At 43.9% G+C, this 27,249-nt stretch overlaps 1 protein-coding gene across 9 annotated transcripts in view; it reads right to left on the bottom strand.

The window, feature by feature from the left end:
* The window catches only part of LOC106583093 (cadherin EGF LAG seven-pass G-type receptor 2), a 92,523-nt gene extending 65,747 nt beyond the window's left edge, over nt 1–26,776 (bottom strand). For 5 of the 9 annotated variants that reach the window (XM_014166906.2, XM_014166901.2, XM_014166898.2 and 2 more), the window contains exon 1: nt 22,882–26,775. In XM_014166906.2, coding sequence (XP_014022381.2) covers nt 22,882–26,440 — 3,559 coding nt within the window. In that variant the 5' untranslated portion in view covers nt 26,441–26,775. Of the gene's footprint in view, nt 1–22,881 lie in introns of all 9 variants that reach the window. The other 4 variants (XM_045705214.1, XM_045705215.1, XM_014166900.2 and 1 more) reach the window with 2 other exon arrangements.
* Between the last annotated feature and the right edge of the window lie 473 nt (nt 26,777–27,249).

Raw genomic sequence — 27,249 nt, 5'->3', positions numbered from 1 at the left:
TGGGTGCCAGGAATGCTCTCAGCAGAGAAGTGAAGCCAGGGAGAGATTAAACACACACGGAGCCTGTATGAGCGCCAGGGCACCACAGTGTGTGTGTGTCAGGATTAAGACAAAGCATCTTCAGTAACCCAGTCCACCAGACTATCAAAAGATTTAAGTGAGTGTACAGTATGTTAACTCCTCAGGGGTCGAGTTACCTGATAATGTTTCTGTAAAGCAAGCCCCTATTTTTTTTATTATTTTGGGGAAATTATTTAACCTTTATCTAACTAGGCCTACCTATCATGTGATGATGTCAAATAGTGAAATCCTTTTCTAATAGTGACAATACCCCCCATTCTGTTATAACATCCACAACATGACTTCATGTGATGTTAACACACAGACCTATAATGAACAAAAATATCAACGCAACAACAGAGTTACAGTTCATATGAGGAAATCAGTCAATTGAAAATAATTCATTAGGCCCTAATCTATGGATTTCACATGACTGGGAATTCAGATATGCATCTGTTGGTCACAAATACCTTAAAAAAAAAAAATGGGCCTCAGGATCTCATCACGATATTTTTGTGCATTCAAATTGCCATTGATAAAATCGAATAGTGTTCGTTGTCCATAGCTTATGCCTGCCCATACCATAACCCCACCATGGGGCACTCTGTTCACAACGTTGACATCAGTAAACTGCTCGCCCACACGATGCCATACACGTGGTCTGCGGTTGTGAGGCCGGTTGGATGTACTGCCAAATTCTCTAAATTGGCTTATGGTAGAGAAATTAACATTCAATCCTCTGGTAACAGCTCTGGTGGACATTCCTGCAGTCAGCTTTCCTATTGCACGCTCCCTCAAAACTTGAGATATCTGTGGCATTGTGTTGTGTTACATAACTGCACATTTTAGAGTGGCTTTTTCATTGTCCCCAGCACAAGGTGCACCTGTGTAATGATCATGCCGTTTAATCAGCCTTTTGATTTGCCACACCTGTCAGTTGGATGGATTATCTTGGCAAAGGAGAAATGCTCACTAACAGGGATGTAAACAAATGTGTGCACAAAATGAGAGAAATAAGGTTTTTGTGCGTAAGGAACATTTACGGGATCTTTTATTTCAGATCATGGGATCAACACTTTACATGTTGCGTTTCTATTTTTGTTATTTATAGATCAACCCTGGGAGAAGCTCTTAACATGACAGGCTGAGGGTTGGACAGCACTGGACCTCTAAACCTTATGGGAGATGTAGCCTATAACATGTATTCTATTTTAACTTCTGTACACTGGACTATGTCATCCATTAAAAAAAATACCATCCTGTCCCAAATCTAAACCTCTAGTCTTTTGTACCTAATCTTGGGGCTTACACAGCAGAGAACATGTTATCTCAGGCTGGGGGGGTTTGGGAGGCAGATACACCCCTTTCGTTCTCTAAAATATTAAGAGATCCTGTTTCCAACCATCTGGTGAATGTTTAATGGCACAGATTGACCTCTCTTTCCAACATTACTAAAGATATGTCACCACAACACAATGAACAGGATAGCAAGGATTTGTATTTTCACTATCTGTAGCCAACCCCATAATGGAATCACAGTTTGGGTCAATTCCACTTGAGCTTAGCAGCAAGCAGGCAGTGACCAAACAAGCCTGGCACCAGGTTAGCTGCCAGAACCATGACGATTCAGGAAAAGGATATGTGGAATTCAATTATCGAAGTGTAAGACATTACGCCCAACCTAGCTGCAAATGTTGACAGTTTAAGTTTCCTGGGTGAAATGCAGGTAAGGGGAAGTAGCAGAGGGAGAGCGTGAGACAGAGAGCGAGACAGAGAGCGCTTGAGATAAATACCAGAGAGAAGTGAAGAGAGAAGATGAGTGAGGGTGAGAGAATAGGTGAGAAAGAGAGACACCACACGGAAGCCCTTAAAGGAGTGCAACCGGCTTAGAGCACAGTGCTCCTTGTCCCAGATGCCCAACAAATGCCAACCGAGTCACAGCGGATGAGGGTCATGTGGGCAGTAACCACAACACTGAGGAAAGAGACATCCCCTATAGCACAAGTCAGGACCACTGTCCCTTTACACCTCTGCCCCTATCCGCCTACAGGAAATTACTCTCCTAAGCAACTGGGACCTTCCCCAGCCCTTCCTCAAAATATTTAAGACAGTTGTTTATTTCACAAACCCCTGATAGGGTTAAATGTCTACATTTACAGTCCTTATGTGAGGATGAGAAACAGCTCTCAGCTACTGTAGAGGTCAAACACTTTGCATTAAAGACACACTACCACAGCAGTACCATTAATCATCATCATCATCATCATCATCATCAATAGTTCCTTTCAACCTTGTTTCAAAGCAGCCATACATCACACTGCTGTCATTACATACAGTAGGAATGAGAGTGTGAGCCAGGAAGGCAGTACATTAAGGCTCGCTCACATCAAACTAAATGTGGATCTAGCGTTCGTCTGACGATCGTTCGGCATGCTGTGTTTAAGGGACCACCCGCTGTAGATGTCTGACTGCTGACGTATTTCATGCGATTCTACATGTAAAATTCTCACACACTCAGTTCGCAAATTACGTTCTGAGGTGCAAGGACTCTCAGCCAGCAAACGCCATGGGTGCGTCTCAGCCCTTACATGTGCTGATCTAGGGCAGAGTGAGGTGGTGTCAAGCAGCAGACGTGTGTTCCAGTTGTGAAGTGTGCCATGGCAGAGCAGAGGGTACCTTGGGGTAAGTGGGTAATGAGGTTGAGCAGAGCCACAGCCCGACATCATGGTTATTTTAAAACCAGCAGATAGAGTCTGTGCAGCTCCACTGACTGACTACATCAAAGCCACGGTCCCATTCCCAAGATCTATAGAGTAAGGTCATAAATTAAAGATCTGCTCTGAGAGAAAAAAGGCTACAGGTATTCGCACCCCCCAACAACAAACAAACAAAAATCGCAATCGGCAAGTTGTTCGGCTTCTGTTATGGCTGCTTGTTACTATCGAGGCGGCAGGTGCACTCAAATTCACTGATGGAACTTGTTTTTGTACAATTTGAAAAAGTGACGCACCATATAGAGTATAGACTGTTGTACAGATCATAATTTCAAAAGGCAAGTAATGTAACCCTGATTTCTGAAAACAGGTTTACCAATTGCTGACTAACCATAAATTGCTGACTAACCATAAAACAACCAAAGTCTGGGAATTATCTCAGTATACAAAATGATATTGCACAAACCGGCAAACCAGAATGTGTGTGACCTTGGGTGCACATAGTTCCATTGGAGCAACACCGGGATCGACACAGTTTCATCTCATTAATCTGATGTGGATGACCTAGGACCACTGTGGTAATTAAATACATTCATTAGAGGGACTCCGTTGCCCTTGAATGAGCCTGGCTAATTTATTACAGTTATTAGAGCTTCCTCAGGTTTGGGCTTGTCAGCAGTCATGGAACAGCTTCCTTCTGCCAGCACCTTGACAGGATTATATGGCCCCGTTTCCAGCGGCCATACGTTACTGTCAGGCTCGATCAAAATAGAGACCTACCTTTCCAAAATATGTGTCAGTGCACAGCCACATCAAAGTGGTGCCTTTGATGAGATGCATGCCATTGTCCATAAGGTCGAGTCTGTATGAAGAAGGCTACCTTTTGTTTATCCACTCAAATAGGTCGGTGTGGACTAGGGATGGGCTATGTAATTTGTATCAATGTTGAAGTACTCCGATGATTTTTTCTCGAGTGGGAGAATAAACTATTTTTAGAACAAGGCCTGCACTGGGTGAAAACAATTACGCGTTTATCTATATGCCAAGCGCCAACAATGCCCAATTTATCATAACCATTACAGATAACAAATCATAATTGCTTAATTGAGATATATATATATATATATACACTGCTCAAAAAAATAAAGGGAACACTTAAACAACAAAATGTAACTCCAAGTCAATCACACTTCTGTGAAATCAAACTGTCCACTTAGGAAGCAACACTGATTGACAATAAATGTCACATGCTGTTGTGCAAATGGAATAGACAACAGGTGGAAATTATAGGCAATAAGCAAGACACCCCCAATAAAGGAGTGGTTCTGCAGGTGGAGACCACAGACCACTTCTCAGTTCCTATGCTTCCTGGCTGATGTTTTGGTCACTTTTGAATGCTGGCGGTGCTTTCACTCTAGTGGTAGCATGAGACGGAGTCTACAACCCACACAAGTGGCTCAGGTAGTGCAGCTCATCCAGGATGGCACATCAATGCGAGCTGTGGCAAGAAGGTTTGCTGTGTCTGTCAGCGTAGTGTCCAGAGCATGGAGGCGCTACCAGGAGACAGGCCAGTACATCAGGAGACGTGGAGGAGGCCGTAGGAGGGCAACAACCCAGCAGCAGGACCGCTACCTCCGCCTTTGTGCAAGGAGGAGCAGGAGGAGCACTGCCAGAGCCCTGCAAAATGACCTCCAGCAGGCCACAAATGTGCATGTGTCTGCTCAAACGGTCAGAAACAGACTCCATGAGGGTGGTATGAGGGCCCGACGTCCACAGGTGGGGGTTGTGCTTACAGCCCAACACCGTGCAGGACGTTTGGCATTTGCCAGAGAACACCAAGATTGGCAAATTCGCCACTGGCGCCCTGTGCTCTTCACAGATGAAAGCAGGTTCACACTGAGCACGTGACAGATGTGACAGAGTCTGGAGACGCCGTGGAGAACGTTCTGCTGCCTGCAACATCCTCCAGCATGACTGGTTTGGCGGTGGGTCAGTCATGGTGTGGGGTGGCATTTCTTTGGGGGGCCGCACAGCCCTCCATGTGCTCGCCAGAGGTAGCCTGACTGCCATTAGGTACCGAGATGAGATCCTCAGACCCCTTGTGAGACCATATGCTGGTGCGGTTGGCCCTGGGTTCCTCCTAATGCAAGACAATGCTAGACCTCATGTGGCTGGAGTGTGTCAGCAGTTCCTGCAAGAGGAAGGTATTGATGCTATGGACTGGCCCGCCCGTTCCCCAGACCTGAATCCAATTGAGCACATCTGGGACATCATGTCTCGCTCCATCCACCAACGCCACGTTGCAACACAGACTGTCCAGGAGTTGGCGGATGCTTTAGTCCAGGTCTGGGGGGAGATCCCTCAGGAGACCATCTGCCACCTCATCAGGACATGCCCAGGCGTTGTAGGGAGGTCATACAGGCACGTGGAGGCCACACACACTACTGAGCCTCATTTTGACTTGTTTTAAGGACATTACATCAAAGTTGGATCAGCCTGTAGTGTGGTTTTCCACTTTAATTTTGAGTGTGACTCCAAATCCAGACCTCCATGGGTTGATAAATTGGATTTCCATTGGTTATTTTTGTGTGATTTTGTTGTCAGCACATTCAACTATGTCAAGAAAAAAGTATTTAATTAGATTATTTCTTTCATTCAGATCTAGGATGTGTTATTTAAGTGTTCCCTTTATTTTTTGGAGCAGTATATATATACACACACACACACACACACACACACACACACACACACACACACACACACACACACACACACACACACACACACACACACACCTTTGGAAAGTATTCAGATCCCTTCAATCAATCAAATGTTTTTCTAAAGCCCTTTTTACACCAGCTGATGTCACAAAGTGCTGTACAGAAACCAGCCTAAAACCTCAAACAGCAAGCAATACAGATGTAGAAGCAAATTTCCACATTTTGTTAAGTTACAAGTTATTATGTTATTCTAAAATTGTTTTTGTTTCCTCAATCTACATACAATACCCCATAACAGGTTTTTAGAAACGTTTGCTAATTTATATATATTTTTAAATAACTGAAATATTACACTTGAAGTCAGAAGTTTACATACACTTAGGTTGGAGTCATTAAAACTTTTCAACCACTCCACAAATTTCTTGTTAACAAACTATAGTTTTGGCAAGTCGGTTAGGACATCTACTTTGTGCATGACACAAGTAATTTTTCCAATAATTGTTTGCAGACAGATTATTTCACTTATAATTCATTGTATCACAATTCCAGAGGGTCAGAAGATTACATACACTAAGTTGACTGTGCTTTTAAACAGCTTGGAAAATTCCAGAAAATGATGTCCTGGCTTTAGAAGCTTCTGATAGGCTAATTGACATCATTTGAGTCAATTGGAGGTGTACCTGTGGATGTATTTCAAGGCCTACCTTCAAACTCAGTGCCTCTTTGCTTGACATCATGGGAAAATCAAAAGACATCAGCCAAGACTTCAGAAAAAAATGTGTAGACCACCACAAGTCTGGTTCATCGTTGGGAGCAATTTCCAAACGCCTGAAGGTACTACATTCATCTGTACAAACAATAGTACGCAAGTATAAACACCATGGGACTGATGGGGTCAATTTGGGGTCATGTTTGGGGCTGCACCAAATGTTTGATGTATTATAATAATTGATTATGCCTGTTGTATTAATAGAAGGGGAAGGGCTATAAGACCCCTCCCCCACTACATTTATAGGGTCCTAGACTATAGATTAATAAATATATAAAATGCATTATAAGGTTTAATATTGTTTCACAGTTATTTTCTAGTTTCTGCCTCTTATAAAGAAACAGAGATGTGTGAGTTATTGCAGTCAAAACAGGGTATCTGTGAGAAAGCGACTCAAGGCTAAAAGAGATTCATAGACACAGAACCCTGCAGGGGAGTGAAAGAGATGAGAGACTAGTCAGACATACCACTATAAAAGCAACTTGGGGAGTGGAAAATTACTGCTGAGCCCTTAGAAAACGCTATTGTATCTCTTGCAAGTTTGTAAAACTGTGTATGCATGGGCTTGGTCTCATGAGTAGAAGGTAGTGACGTAGGCAGTTACATCACTAGGGGTTGACTGCAAGCGTATTAAAAGCACCTTGGACTTTCCGATTTTGCAGAACTCAGGAGAGATATCAGTTGTATGTATGATGTTTGACTTCTGTCTACAGCTGTATTTCGATTATAATTGTTATGATATATAAGTGCACATTTTGAGTGCTCCTTATCTGTTAACTTCTTACATCTAGACGTTACGCTAGCGGAACACCACTCCAATATCCAATGATAGGGCGTGGCGCGAAATACAAACTCCTCGAAAATCCGAAAACTTCAATTTTTCAAACATATGACTATTTTACACCATTTTAAAGACAAGACTCTCCTTTATCTAACCACACTGTCCGATTTCAATAAGGCTTTACAACGAAAGCAAAACATTAGATTATGTCAGCAGAGTACCCAGCCAGAAATAATCAGACACCCATTTTTCAAGCTAGCATATAATGTCACAAAAACCAAAACCACAGCTAAATGCAGCACTAACCTTTGATGATCTTCATCAGATGACACCCCTAGGACATTATGTTATACAATACATGCATGTTTTGTTCAATCAAGTTCATATTTATATCAAAAAACAGCTTTTTACATTAGCATGTGACGTTCAGAACTAGCATTCCCACCGAACACTTCCGGTGAATTTACTAAATTACTCACGATAAACGTTCACAAAAAACAAATTATTTTAAGAATTATAGATACAGAACTCCTTTATGCAATCGCGGTGTCCGATTTTAAAATAGCTTTTCGGTGAAAGCACATTTTGCAATATTCTGAGTAGATAGCCCGGCCATCACAGGCTAGCTATTTTGGCACCCACAAAGTTTGGTACTCACCAAACTCAGATTTACTATAAGAAAAATTGGATTACCTTTGCTGTTCTTCATCAGAATGCACTCCCAGGACTTCTACTTCAACAACAAATGTTGGTTTGGTTCCAAATAATCCATAGTTATATCCAAATAGCGGCGTTTTGTTCGTTACCGTACTTCGAAGCATGTCAAACGCTGTTTAAAATCAATTTTTATGCGATTTTTCTCGTAAAATAGCGATAATATTCCGACCGGGAGTCGTCGTTTTCGTTCAAAGACTGAAAATGTAAAATGGACTCTTCACGTGCACGCGTGCGCCCGTCTCATTGTTCTCAGATCGACCACTATCCAAATGCGCTACTGTTTTTCAGCCATGGACTGCAAAGTCATCATTCAACGTTCTAGCGCCTATGGGAGCCTTAGAAAGTGTCACGTTACAGCAGAGATCCTCTGTTTTCAATAAAGAGGCTAAAGAAGGCCAAGAAATGGTCAGAGAGGGCACTTCCTGTTTGGAATCTTCTCAGGTTTTGGCCTGCCATATGAGTTCTGTTATACTTACAGACACCATTCAAACAGTTTTAGAAACTTTAGGGTGTTTTCTATCCAAATCAAACAATTATATGCATATTCTAGTTTCTGGGCAGGAGTAATAAACATTAAATCGGGTACGTTTGTAATCCGGCCGTGAAAATACTGCCCCCTATCCATAACAGGTTAAGTAAATAACGGAGCCCAGAAAAGTGGAACCAACAGGACCACGCAGCCGTCATACTGCTCAGGAAGGAGACGTGTTCTGTCTCCTAGAGATGAACGTACTTTGGTGCGAAAAGTACAAATCAATCCCAGAACAACAGCAAAGGACCTTGTGAAGATGCTGGGGAGGAAACAGGTACAAAAGTATCTATATCCACAGTAAAAACGAGTCTTATATCGACATCACCTGAAAGGCCGCTCAGCAAGGAAGAAGCCACTGCTCCAAAACCGCCATAAAAAAGCCAGACTACGGTTTGCAACTGCACATGGGGACAAAGATCGTACCTTTTGGAGAAATGTCTTCTGGTCTGATGAAACCAAAATAGAACTGTTTGGCCATAATGACCATCGTTATGTTTGGAGGAAAAACGGGGAGGCTTGCAAGCCGAAGAACACCATCCCAACCGTGAAGTACGGGGGTGGCAGCATCATGCTCTGGGGGTGCTTTGCTGCAGGAGGGACTGGTGCACTTCACAAAATAGATGACATTATGAGGAAGAAAAATTATGTGGATATACTGAAGCAACATCTCAAGACATCAGTCAGGAAGTTAAAGTTTGGTCGCAAATGGGTCTTCCAAATGGACAATGACCCCGAGCATACTTCCAAAGTTGTGGCAAAATGGCTTAAGGACAACAAAGTCAAGAAGGTATTGGAGTGGCAATCACAAAGCCCTGAACTCAATCCTATGGAAAAATTGTGGGCAGAAATGAAAAAGTGTGTGGGAAGCTTGTGGAAGGCGACCCAAAACGTTTGACCCAAGTTAAACAATTTAAAGGCAATGCTACCAACTACTAATTGAGTGTATGTAAACTTCTGACCCACTGGGAATGTGATGAAAGAAATAAAAGCTGAAATAAATCATTCTCTACTATTATTTTGACATTTCACATTCTTAAAATAAAGTGGTGATCCTAACTGACCTAAGACTGGGAATTTTAACTAGGATTAAATGTCAGGAATTGTTAAACTGAGTTTAAATGTATTTGGCTAAGGTGTATGTAACCTTCCGAACTTCAACTGTAGATAAGTATTCAGACCCTTTATTCAGTACTTTGTTGAAGCACCTTTGGCAGCGATTACAGCATCGATTCTTCTTGGGAATGACACTACAAGCTTGGCGCACCTGTATTGGGGAGCTTCTCCCATCCTTCTCTGCAGATCTTATCAAGGTCTGTCAGGTTGGATGGGGAGAATTGATGCACAGCTATATTCAGGTCTCTCCAGAGATGTTTGATCGGGTTCAAGTCTGGGCTCTGGTTGGGCCATTAAAGGAAACTGTCCTGAAGCCACTCCTGTGTTGTCTTGGATGTGTGCTTAGGGTCATTGTCCTGTTGGAAGGTGAACCTTCACCCCAGTCTGAGGACCTGAGCGCTCTGGAGAAGGTTTTCATCAAGGATCTCTGTACTTTGCTCCGTTCAGCTTTGCCTCGATCCTGACTAGTCTCCCAGTCCCTGCTGCTGGAAAACATCCCCACAGCATGATGCTGCCACCACCATGCGTCATCGTAGGGATGGGTGAAGTTTCCTCCAGACGTGATGCTTGGCATTCAGGCCAAAGAGTTCAATCTTGGTTTCATCAGATCAGATAATCCACTACTCCGGACAGTTCTGACTTAGAATACGTGGACAACTACAAATACCTAGGTGTCTGGCTAGACTGTAAATTCTCCTTCCAGACTCACATTAAGCATCTCCAATCCAAAATTACATCTAGAATCGGCTTCCTATTTCGCAGCAAAGCCTCCTTCACTCTTGCTGCCAAACATACCCTCATAAAACTGACTATCCTACCGATCCTCGGCTTCGGCGATGTCATTTACAAAGCCTCCAACATTCTACTCAGCAAATTGGATGTAGTCTATCACAGTGCCATCCGTTTTGTCACCAAAGCCCCATATACTACCCAACACTGCGACCTGTATGCTCTCGTTGGCTGGCCCTCGCTACATATTTGTCGCCAAACCCACTGGCTCCAGGTCATCTATAAGTCTTTGCTAGGTAAAGCTCCGCCTTATCTCAGCTCACTGGTCACCACAGCAACACCAACCCGTAGCACACATTCCAGCAGGTATAGCTCACTGGTCATCCCCAAAGCCAACACTTCCTTTGGCCGCCTTTCCTTCCAGTTCTCTGCTGCCAATGACTGGAACGAATTGGAGAAAAAAAAAATCACTAAAGCTGGAGACATATGTCCCTCTCTAACTTTAAGCATCAGCTGTCAGAGCAGCTTACCAATCACTGTACCTGTACACAGCCGATCTGTAAATAGCACACCCAACTACCTCATCCCCATATTGTTATATTATCTTCTTGCTCTTTTGCACTGCAGTATCTCTACATCTATCACTCCAGTGTTAATGCTAAATTGTAATTATTTTGACTCTATGGCCTATTTATTGCTATACCTCCCTACTCTTCACATTTGCACACACTGTACATAGATTTTTTCTATTATCTTATTGACTGTATGTTTGTTTGTGTAACTCTGTGTTGTTTTTGTCGCACTGCTTTGCTTTATCTTGGCCAGGTCGCAGATGTAAATGACAACTTGTTCTCAACTGGACTAAATTGTTAAATAAAATGTGAAATAAAAAATATTTTACAAAATCTTGTTTCACAGGGTCTAAGAGTTTAGGTGCCTTTTGGCAAACGCCAAGCGGGCTGTCATGTACCTTTTACTGAGGAGTGGCTTCTGTCTGGCCACTCTACCATAAAGGCCTGATTGGTGGAGTGCTGCAGAGATGGTTGTCCTTCTGGAAGGTTCTCCCATCTCCACAGAGGTACTCTAGAGCTCTGTCAGAGTGGCCATTGGGTTCTTGGTCACCTCCCTGACCAAGGCCCGTCTCCCCCGATTGCTCAGTGTGGCCGGGCAGTCAGCTCTAGGAAGAGTCTTGGTAGTTCCAAACTTATTCCATTTAAGAATGGAGGCCACTGTGTTCTTGGGGACCTTCAACCCTACAGATGTTTTTTGGTGCCCGTCCCCAGATCTGGCCTCGACACAATGCTGTCGCGGAGCTCTACGGACAATTCCTTCAACCTCATGGCTTGGTTTTTGCTCTGACAGGCACTGTCAACTGTGGGACCTTATATAGACAGGTGTGTGCCTTTCCAAATCATGTCCAATCAATTGAATTTACCACAGGTGGACTCCAATCAAGTTGTAGAAACATCTCAAGGATGATCAATGGAAACAGGATGCACCTGAGCTCAATTTCGAATCTCATAGCAAAGGGTCTGAACACTTATGTAAATAAGGCGTCTTTTTATTTTTAAATAAAATAACCTGTTTTCTCTTTGTCATTATGAGGCATAGTGTGTAGATTGATGAGGTATTGTTTTATTTAATCCATTTTAGAATAAGGCTGTAACGTAAGAAAATGTGGAAAAAGTCAATGGGTCTGAATACTTTCTGAAGTCACTATATACACACACACATTACCAGTCAAAAGTTTGGACACCTACTCATTCTAAGGTTTTTCTTTATTTTTTACTATTTTCTACATTGTAGAATAATAGTTTAGACATCAAACCATGAAATAACACACATGGAATCATGTAGTAATCAAAAAAATTGTTAAACTACTCTGCGTCTCACAAAGATCTCAAATGTGGACTCATCAGACCAAAGGACAGATTTCCACAGGTTTTAATGTACATTGCTTGTGTTTCTTGGCCCAAGCAAGTCTCTTCTTATTGGTGTCCTTTAGTTGTGTTTTTTTGCAGCAATCCGACCACGAAGGCCGGATTCACGCAGTCCCCTCTGAACATTTGATGTTGAGATGTCTGTTACTTGAACTCTGTGAAGCATTTATTTGGGCTGCAATTTCTGAGGCTGGTTACTCTAATGAACTTATCCTCTGCAGCAGAGGTAACTCTGGGTCTTCCTTTCCTGTGGCATTCCTCATGAGAGCCAGTTTCATCATAGCGCTTGATGGTTTTTGCGACTGCACTTGAAGAAACTTTCAAAGTTCTTGAAATTTTGCGTATTGACTGATCTTCATGTCTTAAAGTAATGATGGACTGTTGCTTCTCTTTGCTTATTTGAGCAGTTGAATAATATGGACTTGTTCTTTTACCAAATAGGGATATCTTCTGTATACCACCCCTACCTTGTCACAACACAACTGATTGGCTCAAACGCATTAAATTTCACAAATGAACTTAACAAGGCACACCTGTTAATTGAAATGCATTCCAGGTGACTACCTCATGAAGCTGGTTGAGAGAATGCCAAGAGTGTGCAAAGCTGTCAAGGCAAAAGGTGGCTACTTTGAAGAATATCAAATATATTTTGTTTTGTTTAACACTTTTTTGGTTACTACATGATTAAATATCTGTTATTTCATAGATTTGATGTATTCACTATTATTCTACAATTTAGAAGATAGTAGAAATAAAAACCCTGGAATGAGTAGGTGTCCAAACTTTTGGTACTGTATATTCGGACAATAAAAATAAAAAAACAAGTGCCATTTAAGATTAATTTATTGAAACCGTAATGTCAACAGGTTATATTATATCATGGAACATAATATTAAAAAAGGCAGTAACCTCAGCAGTGGCGCTTGCTTGTAGAAGCCTATGGCTGTGCAGTGGCATAGCCTTGCTTTGTTAATTTAGCAGAGAATATGGTCTTATTGCCATTATCACAGTAAAGACACACCTATTTTATATTTTTAATATGTAAAAAAAACATGCCGTAATAACAGAATAAAATATAACAGAATATTTTTCCAAAGGAAAAAAAGTTGCCAGTGTTAAGTGATGTACATCTTGCGTCTGGAACAGTTATTCGGAATGAGTGATTGTTTGAAACGGGGCTCAATTTGGTGAGTTGAAAGACAATTTCTTCAGGGTTACAGTTGTTCGATTTACAGAGACTCGTTCATTCTGCTTGTTCTTTGAAATTTTCCAAATGTAGTAGCAATTCCACATTGAACGCTGTATGGTGATGAAGTGCGGCCACGACATCTGTTTGGTGAGTAGGCCTAGGCTTAATGATTCTGATGAACATACGCTCTGTCTTTATCAAACTAATGTTTTCAATGTGGAACCTGTCTATGTTTAGGGGGGTTATAGCCTAGGCTAACCAATTATAAATTGCCCTAGCAATTCACAAAGTAGCCTAAATGGAAAATAGATTGTTGTTGGAACACATTTCCCTATCAACCAGTCCATTTTGAATGTGATAAAACTGTCGTCATTTTGCAAGGACTGTAGCTTGTGTATCAACATTAGTTAGATACGTTTTATAGGCATTCATTTTTGTAGGCTTACGGGAGCTTGTGTGTACTCAGCAGCATGCGTGTGTAGAGGGAGCGGTTAGAACGCAATTGAGTGAGAACTGTGTGATGCTTGGATTGGTTTCTTTTTTGTTGTGCCCCGCAAATGTACATTTAAAAATTTAACACTAGAGTCTTCAAGAAAACATTTCCATTTTTGGAGAACAAAATTTCACTTGCCCAGTCGGGCAGCCACAAAGCACATTCCACCAAATAGTTTTACAGTACTTGAACAAAAATGTGATCTCTGGTTAAAGATTGAATTTTAAAGTCAGTTTGAGTACTCAAGTACTCATGCCCATTCCTTGTGTGGACATGAAATTGTGTAAAGACGAACATTCTTTGACAAACTAAAGATTGGTTTCTAAAATGTTTTGGTGGGGTTTCAGGAATTGAGGTGTACATGGTAAAATTCAAAAAAAGGGACGCTAACAAGTCTTTATGAGAGTGTTTTGAAGCCTGGCCTCGGTTGCCTATGGTTTCTGTGGGTGTCATGGGAACTGAATAGAGTTCTCTTCCACCTGAGCAGAACGCTGATGTACAGGACCAGAGAGCTCTCAGCAGGACAGCAGGCCTAATCCACCACTACCAACCAATCAGCAAGCAGGGATCAGTCCAATCAGAACTCCATCAAAGGAGTTGGGAAGTCAGTCCTTGGTAGACAGTGGGGTTCACCTAGGTTAAAGATTCGGGGGGGCACCACATGATGCTCCTGTAGAGGGCATTTTAGCAGGGTAGGAGGAGTTGGGTGGTTTGATTCTCTGACTGTGGAAGTAGTAAAACCAGCAAGAGCCATTTGTTAGATAACGCTAATCAGTGGGCTCACTCATTAAATCAGCCGAGCATTCTTGGTTAGTGATGTTGGGCATTTCCATCGAAAAGGACCAATAAGCACGAACATGTGAAGTTCATAGGAGCATATTAAATTGGGTGGCAAATGAAAGCGAAGAGTCTATAATTTGGGGAAATGAAGGCATAGAACAGCAACAACAAAATGTGGGGCATAAGTAAAGGCTTTCTGGATAAACAGATGGAAAAGGGGTCTAAGAAAACATCTACCAGAAAGTCTTAAAGGTATTAGAAATACATTAAAACACAATAATGGTGAGGTAAAGACCCCTGCCAGCTAATATCAACGCATATTTAGTTTTGGAGAACTTGTTTACCTTCTGTAAGTTAAAGAATTTTTTCAGAATTCCGTTACGAAAAAACCCACAAAAGTAACAAGTAATGGTAGACCTACCAATTAGTTATAGTGATGCAACAACACTCCCCTTCTGGATACAGTCGCCCTAACGCCCTCCACCAGGCAGGGGACCAGACCACCTCCCCTGAAATGGTTCACTACCTCTACTGTCCACAATCCTCATCAGAACCTTCGTAGTCTGACCTCACCGTCAAGACAGCCAATGAGAGGGTCTGACAACCCTGTAATGGACAGACTGAAGCTCAAACACAGCATGATAGCTGATTTAATTCTCTAAGCTCCCACAATATTGTCCATTATCCAACAACAAGCACAGAAGCAGAGGCAGTTGGTAACTTCCACCTCTGAATATAGACTCAGAGACTAAATAGACAACCCATATGGGCACTGGAGTGATGAGAGTATTAAAATTGTTAGCTTTGGAGTTGTTCACACGTTTTACATGAACGCAACTGTGTGCTGGATCATTAAGAGCTCAGACACACCAATAGCTTTTGCTGGCCGAGAGTACTTTGTATCTCTGAATGTCATTTGAGAACCAAGTGTGCACAGATTTTACATGTAGAATGGCATGAAAATGTTTGGCAGTCAGACATCTACAGAGGTTGGTTCTTAAAAAAAACTATAGGCAGATGAACACTAGATCCACATTCGGTGCGATGTGTGCAAGCGTACATAATCCTGTAAGGAGGGCAAATTGAGGCAGATTGGTTGTGGACAACGTGCACTTGGCCTCCAGCAGGGTGAAGGGGTTAATGGCTTGGTCCCATTTTTGGGAGACAGCTGCTGTATGAGATTAAGCACAAATTAACATGAGCACTTCATATATCACACAGCGAGCTAACGTAGCCCTTCTGTGAGCCTGAGGAGGGGTGACCGTGGAGAGAGCATGTCCTAACTCCTACGCAACAGATTTTACGTATATCTCGGAATGATGTAAAGCCAATTCAATTGCACAAAATGTATTCATTTGTTTGACAGAATCATAAAAAGTCTATGATGAATGCTGCCAAATCTTCTTGTTCCACAATACAGCTGTAACTGTTGCCAAATGGATTAGTCGTCTTTGGTCTTAGTGTGTGCATGCACGTACGTGTACACGAGGATGGTGTGAAACGAGGGGTTATAAATATGCATAAATCTGATACAACCCTGCAATCAAAACAATCAAGTGTAATTACTGGATATCCGTTTTCTCCTCCAATAGAGCAAACCAAACAGTATTTGTCATGAGAAAATACATGAAGAACAACAGAAACACAGCCCAGACTCCCATCTTCTTCAACATCCAGACATTCAGGAAAGGAGAGGGTCTCCGGAGCTCAATGTCAGACCCAGGCATTTTAATCCAGATTATTTCTGGAGCAGCCACATAATGCAGGGTCTCACAGCCCAAGAAAACACAATAGTGGACAAGTCTCCTCTGTATCAAGCTAAAATAACTCCATTCTCTAGCATTCCACAGATGTTTTCCTTATTATGAGAGGGGGCGAGCCAAAGAAAAGGATAAGTGCAGTTCAAATCAATAGATTTGCATATTAAAAAGGAAAACCTCTGTCAGCACTTTAGTAAAGAGACATTAGCATGCAGAGACGTGACTAAGGATGAGGCTGGTATTCAAGAGTTCTGATACTCATTCAATATGGATGTGATTTGGTACTGAGGGATGCAGGCGTGACGATGATCATCAATGTCACATTACTCAAACGGATGACTAGATAAAGTGACAAACATCAGCAACAACAGTAATATAGAGATTTATTTCAGCAGAGATTCTTAAATCGTGACCAACGCCTTATAATAGCATTGAAAAACCTCCATTTGAAAGTAAATAACTGATGTGACCTTGTTAAAAAACTATTTCCCCTGCATGCTATGAAAATAATAAGAAAATGTAATCTGATTCTGCCCAGTTCTTCTTGGCATGGCTGATAAAGTGGCCACTTAATGAAAACAATCCACCTAGTTTAATTGGAACAGCTGAAAGAATAAGATTGACGAGCTTGGCCATCTAGGTGGCATCACTGTCCAGAAGAAACCATCTGGCTAGTTAGCTGGAAGACCTAGATGGTGTTAAAAACCCTTAGAGTTTCAGCACTTCACACAGTGTGTTAACTAGGAACCCATCCCCCATTCTTAGTACCAAAGCCTGAAGACCCAACGCTGACATTCTACCCTCTTCGGTAGGAGCCCATGAAACCAGGTCACTGTGTAATATCTCTATGGTTTGATGCTAAATTAGTGCAATGTAGCTTGCAAGTAAGCGATCTGTTAAATAAACATATGTTGCTCGCAGCACTAGAACACCCCAACTTGTTTACATTATGGACTTTTTAAATTAGTGGAGACTTTAAATTAAAGTTTCATTTGTATTAGTAGTAGTAAAGGGGATTTATTGTAGACATAACAGAAAGAGTACCCCAGCTCAGAAATGTGTGGCAATGCAGTGGATAGCTGAGCTATGATTTAAAATAAATCTCATCTAAGGAGTAAAAAAGTATTTGAGACAAAAACTGAGACTAAATTCTTCATCAGACTGTATATTAATCTGAAATTAACCAACTCATGCCTTAACATGGCGGTGCTAGCCGGCATGGTCAGACTCCCCTGAAGACTACAGGACCAGAACAAACAAGGGACACAAAGACAGAGGGGTACAGACCCAGACAGAGCCCGCTAAATCCCCCACCCATTGTCTGCAGTGATAGTGGGGGACAATACGGGACGACCTTGCGATGTGTGCTAACGCCAACAGCCCTAACTCCTACCCGAGCCATGCATCAGCCCTAATTCCTACCCGAGCCATGCATCAGCCCTAACTCCTACCCGAGCCATTCCTCAGCCCTAACTCCTACCCGAGCCATTCATCAGCCCTAACTCCTACCCGAGCCATTCATCAGCCCTAATCCCAAAAACTGGGATGATGTCATCCCCCTCTCATCCGGACCATCAGAGCAACAAAGCGGAGAGGGATGGGGGGGGTTGAGAGAGAGAAAAAGAGAGAAAAAAAGAGAGTCCCACATAAGGAGATGTTCTGATAGAGAAAGCAGCCAACAGCAGGAAATCAGATACCCTCTCCACACATTTGTGTCACAAATCAAAGGGCTTAGACAACACAACCTGCCCACCATGTGCTTTACTCTGGTAAGGTTTTCACAGAGCAGTTACAAAACTCTGAGCTGTTGACATCCATCAAACCCTAGCTCCTGTTCTCTCACCGTCAAAGAACAAAGCGGTATTGGTTGAGCAAATAGTGCCTTGGTTTAGTGAGGAAAGTTTACGTCACCTTTTCTAAACTTAAAGCAATCCGTTGTTATTGCCACCGGCATAAAGTTATCACCAAAGCATACAAATCATTTCTGAGTAAAAAAATTGGAACCTCACATAAGCAGAATGGATAGTGTGTCAAAATAGTTTGTCCAATAAAAAAAAAGGTCAAACGGTGAGAGAGAACAGTCGAGCAGTCAGACAGGTCACTGTGGCCGGCCTCACAGACCCCGTGTCCAAAGCAAGACTCATTGGGGTCTATCCTTCACTGGGGAGCGGGAGAGGGTGACAGTCGGCTCAAAAGTTGCGCTGTTGCACTTTAGAATTTATGTGCTGCCCCTCTCCCCCATCTTCCCTACACAAAGGGACCCTCCCCCTTGTCCCCACCCACCAGGAATTTCTCAGGCATTGCTGGGGTCACCATGACAACTGGGTGCATAACAAAGCATTTATCTTAGGCATTCTTCCTTTCACAGAGGAGAGAGGGAACAACAGTCAAAGGAGAAAGGGGGAGAAAAGAAAGAGGCTGGAGGAGCTTGAAAGGACAGGGAGGGGGCAGTGGAGAGGTTGCGGCGGGGGTGAGAATCATGGATAGAAGAGGAGGATTGGATGACTGACGAATAAAATAGGGACAGAATCCAGGGGATAGGTGATGTTAGAGGAAATAGCAGATAGAGTAGGTGGACAAAGTGCTACATACATTCCAAGCAGGGATGTGACTAATGTTTTCTTGGGGGAGAACAGAGGTACGGAGAGAGATAAAGGCCCTTTACAGAAAAGTCAGCACAAACATACACACACCAACAGACTACATCATGGAAATTGTATGGCATATTGAGTGGTAGTATATGTAGGCCAAGGGTATTTCTGGGTATTAGCACGTTCTCAACTTTCTCTCCATTATCCATGTCCGCGTCGCCATGGGCTTCAAACACTAAGCAAAGGGCGAGAGGAAAACTGATCTCAGTGCTACCCTTGTGCAGCCATCCATACGTCAGCTAATACAGCCAGACCCTGTCCCCTGGCAGAGACCAGCCACAGAGAAAGTCCATCCACAGACAACAGCCCAGTCTTAATACACTGTCCTGTAATCACACAGACTGGGACAGCGCTGATTTAGATGTGATGGATGAGAGTGGCTTCCTTCCCCATTAAAATTCCACTCTTGTCCTGTTGTGCGGTGGATGGTGACAGTGGGAAAATGAACGCCTTACAAAACAACATTCAATCACACAGAATATGGACTGCCTGGGCCTGGCTGTGTGGGAGTTGGGAGAACTGTCTCACATTCAAATCAGAGATTTGAACATTTAAAACAAGCTGCCCATTGTAGATTCACTTAGTCTTCTTAAGACGGGCTTAATTCAAAGAGAACCAATGTAACGTTATGCTATGTTTACAAGGTCTCAAAATATTTGCATATGTGTAATTGTCTTGAAATAAGATTTGTGAGCAATAATCACAAAGCAACGCAAAGCACTATGGAACATGAATCTCAGTCCTAATTCAGATCAAATTTCTTAAACTTTACCTTAATCCTTGTGGAACTGATTAACATGCAGTCTGATGGCGTAAGGAGTTGACTAAGGGAGGTAATGAGAACAGTCAGGAGGTCAGGGGTTAACTGTGATGGTTCAGAGGGGTTGGTGAGAGGAGACAGGAGAGGAGTTTCCCTATGGAGAATCCCTAGTATACTGACTACTGATGATCTAACCAGTGACAGTACCTCCTGGCCAGAGACCACTTAGGTAGACGACATAGCATGCCTGCTACTATTAGCATGTCATCTGTGAGCTACTGCATGTCCTGCCATGGGCTGAGGCAAATCAAGCTCCATGTTCAGTCAGAGGGGAGGGCTTGACCATTTAACCTCAGTGCTGATAAATATAACTGTGGGCATGTGCAGTATTCTGACTAATAAGGCTTCATCGAATTTCAAAGGAACAAACATGACAAGGTAAATACCATGGTGTTCATTCTAGAACAATCTTCAGGTAAGTAGACTGAGGGAGATTATTCCATCAAAGGATGAGAGGAAGGAGGATAAATCCCCAGCATCAAAAGCACACACACATTAATGCGAGCTCACACACACAGGATGCAGCATTAGATCAGCAGTATGTCAACGCTGGAGCAACAGAGCCCAGGTTCCACATCAATTACTAATCCCACTGTCTGGTACTGGCCTCCCAGCACAGTCAGAAACGTCTTGGCTGATCTGGTGTCAGTTATGTTCATCAGCTCAGGAGGGAGAAGACAGATCTAACAATCCTCACAAATCTGTAATCAGCTGTATTTACAACCATAATCTGGGCTGCAGAAATTCATTCAGAAATGTCTACTCCCATGGCCAGTGATATGGAACGTCTAACCCAGCATATTAGCCGGGGTATCCCTCATACCCGTGTTAATTTGCAGGGCCTACAACCAGTGCACCATGGCAGGAAAGCTGGCTCCCTAATTGGCTAAGCAAAGGATTAATCAAAAGTATAATTGCCAGGGCTGCTATGAGAGCAGCTACAGAGAGTGCAATATGGACCCACCATGCCAATCACAGGCTATTCAACACTGCACCACTCCAATGAAAGTCATTGTGAAACAGTACACATAGGTATCGCTCTTATTGAACCTTTTTCAGACCTTTTGATGTTCCTCTTAACATGAATATCTAGATACAGTAATAATATTTACCTGAATTGGTGCACCTTAACAGTGTAATTGCTGTGGTTGAAGTGATATGATCTGTTGTATTTCATCACAGACTAGCTGAGGCTAATGGAATCATCCATCATATGGCATCCACTCATAAATCAGAGAGCATAGGGAAGATAATGGGAGGATGTTAAGTCGTCAAGGGAAGATCTCTCAGCATTGGGGCAAACATTTATTCTACAGGCAGGCACCCTCTCCATCTCCTCTCTCTTTATTTACCTTTCTCATTACATCTGCATCTTCATGTTCTATCCATCTCACACCAACATGATTTTCGTTTGCTCTCTATTTTACCCACCTCCCTCTCCCTCTTTCTCTCACCCGCAGGGGTACTGACACAGATACCCCAGCAGGTGCGGGACGCGGAGACAAGCCATCCGTCTAATTGGTCCTTGGTAGAGTCACAGCTGTTGCCCCCAACCAGGGCCTAGCATGATCTCCTCGCGCCTTCCTCAAATCGACCACTCACCATTGTCTCCCAGAAAGACAGAGAGCTCTCTCATCTGTCATTAGGGACCTCCTCCTTTAAAGAGGCTTCAGGGAGGAGGAGGAGAAGTAAAAACACACCAAAAAAACGAAGCGGCGCTCCAATACATTGTAATGATTACTACCCATGCTGACCATCTAGTATCTGGCAGTCACAATCAACTCAGCCAGCCCAGCACTGTGTCTATTGGCTGATATATGAGAGGGTCAGATATTAACACACCACCTCAGAGCAAAGATAAAAATAGGACAGTTTTAATCCTTCTGGTTAAACGTATTTTACCTAGTTAAATATGGATGCTTTGATGTCAAATCCCTGACTGAAATGCAGTGTCACATTTAGAAGGTGCTGTTTGTACATCTCTTTAAATGAGACCCAAGGTCATGAAGGAACCAGCTCTGCACTCTGACTCACACCGTGTCACAAATCTGTTTCTGCAGCAATTTAAGTTCAGTCACATGTTTGGAGCAAATAAAATGCTCTGTAAATTGTGCTGACAGTTGAAATGACGGGTGCCTTATGCAGACTCAATTAAAGAGAAACAAGAGGTTAGAGTAGACAACACAGCTCACTGGTTTTCAGGAGCTGGCTACTACAACTCTCCAAATGTAAAAGCTATTTGTTTGGTGCTACACAAGACACCTTTATCTTTCAGTGTGTCTAAAATGAATCTAAGTTAATTACATGCCTGGGTCCAAAGTGTCTTCACAATGATGGCATAGTCCATCACGGCTTAAAACATGACATATACACCATACCTTATAGCCAAATATCCTGACAATCTGGCATGTGATACAAAATAAATATGGTCAAATGAATCCTTGTTTTACCCTCAGTTTGAAATCAACTGTCATCATCGTGCGAATATATAGATAAAAAAAAACATCCATAATTGAATTAAATATTGTGTGCTAGCTGACAATGGGGGTTTTAAGTTGGGAAATAATGGAAAATGATCCAGACCCACTGGAGTGTATTTCCCACAGGAGCAGGCTAACTGGCTGCAGACATGCAGATAAACTGCTATTTAAATTCACATTGATCTACATCAGGCCTGGGTACAGCCTGCTCTTTAACAAGATGACAAACACTAGAACAGAAAAACAAACCCCAAGAAGCTAAAAAGCACAATCTAGTCTAGAGAGGACTTCTCTCTCCAAATGAAACATAAGGCTTGAGGAGGCACACTAAGATCCGGACCTGAATGTTAATTCTAATTTATGATTAATATTGAAATAATGAAGTTGTAAATTTGAAACACTGCAGCAGAGGCCATACATAAAACAGTTTGTATGGCATTCACAGTATTCAACACCATCTGTGTCAATTTTTTAAAATCTTTGGTATTATAATGTTGAACATTTTCCAGTGAGGAACATAAATAGGAACAATCTAAAGAATGAGGAAGAACAAAAGCCTTCACTGTGCTCAACATTAACATATCAGAAAAGGGCCTATGTATTAAAAAACAATTGAGGAGAGGTTGGTCTTACCGGAGACAGATATCCTCATGGAGGCCTCCAGGGGCCTGTTGTTGTCGAGGGCCTGGCTGAGGCGTATCTCCCCAGTGCTCTGGTTCAGGATGACCAGGTTCAGCTCATTACCAGCCTCAAAGCTGTACTGGAGCTGGTCCGAGGCATCTGGGTCATGGGCAGGGATCCGCCCGATAACCCCTGTGGGGAAGCTACTGGACTTGTCAGTGACATAGTTATTGAATATGATCTGGAAATTTTTCAGCACTGGTACGTTGTCGTTCTTGTCAACCAGCTTGACGTGCACGGTGGCACGGCTGACCAGTGGGGCGGAGGTGGCCTGGACCACGATGACATACTCCGACTGCGTCTCATAGTCGAGATCTGTCAGAACGGTTAGTTCTCCTGAGAAGATATCCAGCTGGAACACCTCTGGGATGTTTCCCTCTACTATCTGGTACATGATCTGGGCGTTGCTCCCCTCGTCTGGGTCTGAGGCAGATATGTGTGCCACTACCAGGCCTATTGGGCTGTTCTCCTCTACAAAGATGTCAAACTCATCTTTCTCAAACACGGGAGGGTTGTCGTTCACGTCTAAGATGGTCACCTGAATGTCCACGGACTTCTTGAGAGCAGGAACACCTTTATCCACAGCAAAGGCCTGCAGGTTGTAGATAGGCATGTTCTCACGGTCCAGGCGACGCAGCGTTCGCACAATACCAGAGGTGGACTCAATTATGAAGTCTCCATCACCATCCTCTCCCCCCTGGAACGTATAGAAGACACGTCCATTGAGGCCAGAGTCTCGGTCAGTGGCAGAGACCTGGACCACGCTGGTAAACACTGGCACGTCCTCCATCACAGAGCCTAGGTAGTGGTCTCTGAGGAACCGAGGCGAGTTGTCATTCACATCATTCACCAGGATCTCCAGGTAGGTGGTGTCAGACTTCTGTGGGATGCCGTTGTCCCGGGCCGTGATGGCTAACGTGTAGGACACCTGGTCTTCATAGTCCAGCTCCATCTGGGTGGTGACAGCGCCTGTGTCTGAGTCGATGTCGAACTGGGGGATGCTGTCATCCATAAAGTAAGTTATGCGTGCGTTCTCCCCGGTATCCTCATCTGTAGCACTGATCACCACAACAGTGGTGCCAACAGGTCTGTCCTCATTGATGTTGACGGTGTAATGGGAGCTCTGAAACACGGGCCGGTGGGTATTGGCGTCGGTGACATTGACGAACACCTGGGCGGTATCGAAGCGTGTGCCGTCAGACGCGGTGACACTCAGGACGTATTGGCGCTCCAGTTTGTAGTCGAGGGGCAGGGCCAGGGTGACGAGGCCCCCTCCACTCTGGCTGGTGATGGAAAACCTGTTTCTGGTGTTCCCACTGGAGATCTGATACGTCACCACACTGTTGATATCCTGGTCCACCGCAGAAACCGTCACCACGCTTGTGCCCACGACAGCATCCTCATTGAGGCGCATGTAATATGATCTCTGGGTGAACTCTGGGTTGTTATCGTTGACGTCAAGGATGGTCATGCTAACGCTAGCTGAGGAGGACATCACCGGGTGGCCATGATCACGGGCCTCCACCCCAAAGTTGTAGAAGTCCACGCTCTCCCTGTCCAGCCCAGCAGCTACCACTATCCAACCACTGCTGTTGTTGATGGAAAAGGGTAAGTTGGGCGTGGTTTCAATAAGGCAGTACTCCAGCCTGGAGTTGTCACCGGAGTCTGCGTCAACGGCCTGGATGTGAATGATGGAGTAACCCACCGGCACGTTCTCTAGCACAGTGGCCTGGAAGGGGGTGCTGACGAAAATGGGGGCGTTATCATTGACATCCACCACCTGCACCGTTACCAGGCCGCTGATGTTGGAGAGAGGCGGGCGTCCCCCGTCCTGAGCACGGATGCGTATGGTGTATTCCTTGTTAGCCTCGTAGTCCAACTGACTGACCAGGTCCATCTTGCCTGTCTGGGCGTCAATGTAAAACTGGCCCCTGGTGTTGCCACTCATGATGCTGAAGTGAACCATGGCGTTACTTCCTCTGTCCTGGTCTGTGGCAGTCACCTGCAGGATCTCTGTGTTGGGTGCCATATCCTCCGGAACCTGCACCACATATCGCTTTTCACTAAACTGGGGCGCATTATCATTGTCATCCTCCACAATAATGTGAACTGTTGCCGTAGCGCTGCGGGTGCTGGGGTCGCGACCCTGGTCGTTGGCCTCTACCAACAGCATGTAGGCCTCCACCATCTCTCTATCCACCGGGCCCTTTGTGCGGATCACCCCTGACCTGGGGTCAATCTCAAACACATCGTTGGAGCCGTTGCTGTTGAGGACACGGTAGAGGATGTTACCATTTACCGGGGCGTCCCCATCCGTGGCCCTGACGGTCAGCACCTCGTAGCCTATCTCTAGGTTCTCCCTGACCCTCTCCTTATAGTCCTGTTGCTCAAAGACGGGGTCATGGTCATTAGTGTCACTCACTGTGATGGTGAGGGTGGCCATGGCCGTACGTCGGGGCGTGCCGTGGTCAACAGCATTCACACGGAACACATGGGTGTCCTTCTGCTCTCTATCGAGCACCTCCACAGTGGAGACAGCTCCATTGACTGGGTCCACAGAAAATAGGTTGTTAGAGCGGCTATCAAACAGGGCCTCTATGAAGTACTCCAGCCTGCCTGCCTCCCCCTCATCAGAATCTACTGCCTTTAAAACAACTACAGGAGTTCCAGCTGGCTTATTCTCTGCCACAGACACATGGTACATAGGAGGCTGAAACTGGGGACTACTGTTGACAGCCCTCTTCCTCCTGCTCACTATGCCCGACTCAGACTGGGCAGCCTGCTGTAGTAACTTCCCCAAGTGGCCCTGCTTGAAAGAACCTTGACCCACCCGCCAGTGGACTGAAATGCTGTTCACTTTAGCTTCCCTCTCATCTCCTGTGTATTGGTTACAATGTAAGTCTAGCTCAAGGAGTGTGTCGTGTTTCAAACACAGGGTCTTGGACACAAACAACTGCCCCTCCGAAAAGTAGAAGTCCGAACTACTAGTCACCTTGCAGTGCATACTGCTGTGTGTCCGGGATGCGGGTAGTAGATCCCATACCCGGAGGAGCGCAGTACCAGCCTCGTAGCATTCTAACTGATGATTATGGGCCTTAAACAAACTGATGATCTCCAAGTCCCATTGAGATTTCATTTTGTGTTTACTTGAACAGTTCCTGCCGTGAACATGCACATCATACTGGCTCGTGAGGAGGTGCCTGGACCCTGGGCCACTGTTCACGCAGTCAACAACAGTGTACACGGTGAAAGGGTTGGAGCTGAGCGAGACACAATTTAAACGACCCGAAATGAACACAATGCGCGCGGACGCATCAGTTTCAATAAAAGTCTTTGAGAATTTAGGAGCGATTACCTGATCCAAGGTGCATGCCCCGCTCTGTTCCACACTTGCTATCACCGTCCCCGGCTCTGCATTCTCACTGATGTGTGTACTGTAGCAATCCGACAGGGAAATTATTTCAAACCAGCCGAAAAGAATAAACACCAAATCCCACTTAATGACGGGCATTGCTCCTCGATAATGTTAAACCAGGTTTGAACGTAATTACTGCCGCCTTCCCTTAAACTTTCCGTCTAGTCGTTCCCTTTTGTTGCAGCGTATCCATGCTCTCACTACTCCAGAGTAGCTAATCCAATTGAATCCGGAGAGAAATCGCAGTCACCTAGCCAAAGCTTCTCATCACCCAAACACGCCGAACCTACAACTCCACACCGTTCGCGTGAATTAATAAAATGGCTCCTACTACCCCTTATGCTTGAGGCTTCTCATTATCATAAATCTATTTCAGTGTGCGAGAGAAAGAGGGGGAGAGAGAGAGTGTGTGTAGTAAGAGACGTTCTCCCAGGGGCCACACTGAGTTGTAAAGAAAGATGACCGGCCTCTGTTTGGTCCCCCTTGTGGAAGACACATCTAGCTGTTTACACAGTGTTTTTGCAAAGTAGCAGTACATTGATTGTTGATAAGCCTAAACAAATGCTGTCACTATTTAAATAACACCATAAGGTTAAACGTGTGAGATTCGTACAGTTCTCATCCCCCCTACACAACCCCAGGTACAGAAAGTGTAATGTTTCCCTACGCTTATACATACCTGTCTAATACAAAAGCGATCTTACCTTATAGATATCAGGCCTATATGAAAAGTAATGATTCATGCTATTCTCTAGTCCTATGTGGGTATCGAAATGCTTTTCTCAAATATGAGGTTAAATGGAGTAAATGGCAGTACAGTGAGCAGGGGTATATCTTGTAATGTTTCATGTAAACACCATGTAGCAGATGCTGCAGACATGCTGGTACCTCATGTGGGAGAGGGG

Source organism: Salmo salar, chromosome ssa22 (genome assembly GCF_905237065.1).
Source record: "Salmo salar chromosome ssa22, Ssal_v3.1, whole genome shotgun sequence".
In the NCBI taxonomy this organism is placed as follows: Eukaryota; Metazoa; Chordata; class Actinopteri; order Salmoniformes; family Salmonidae; genus Salmo; species Salmo salar.
Note: the sequence above shows the minus strand (reverse complement) of the source record. Positions and strands in the feature narration are given on the sequence as shown.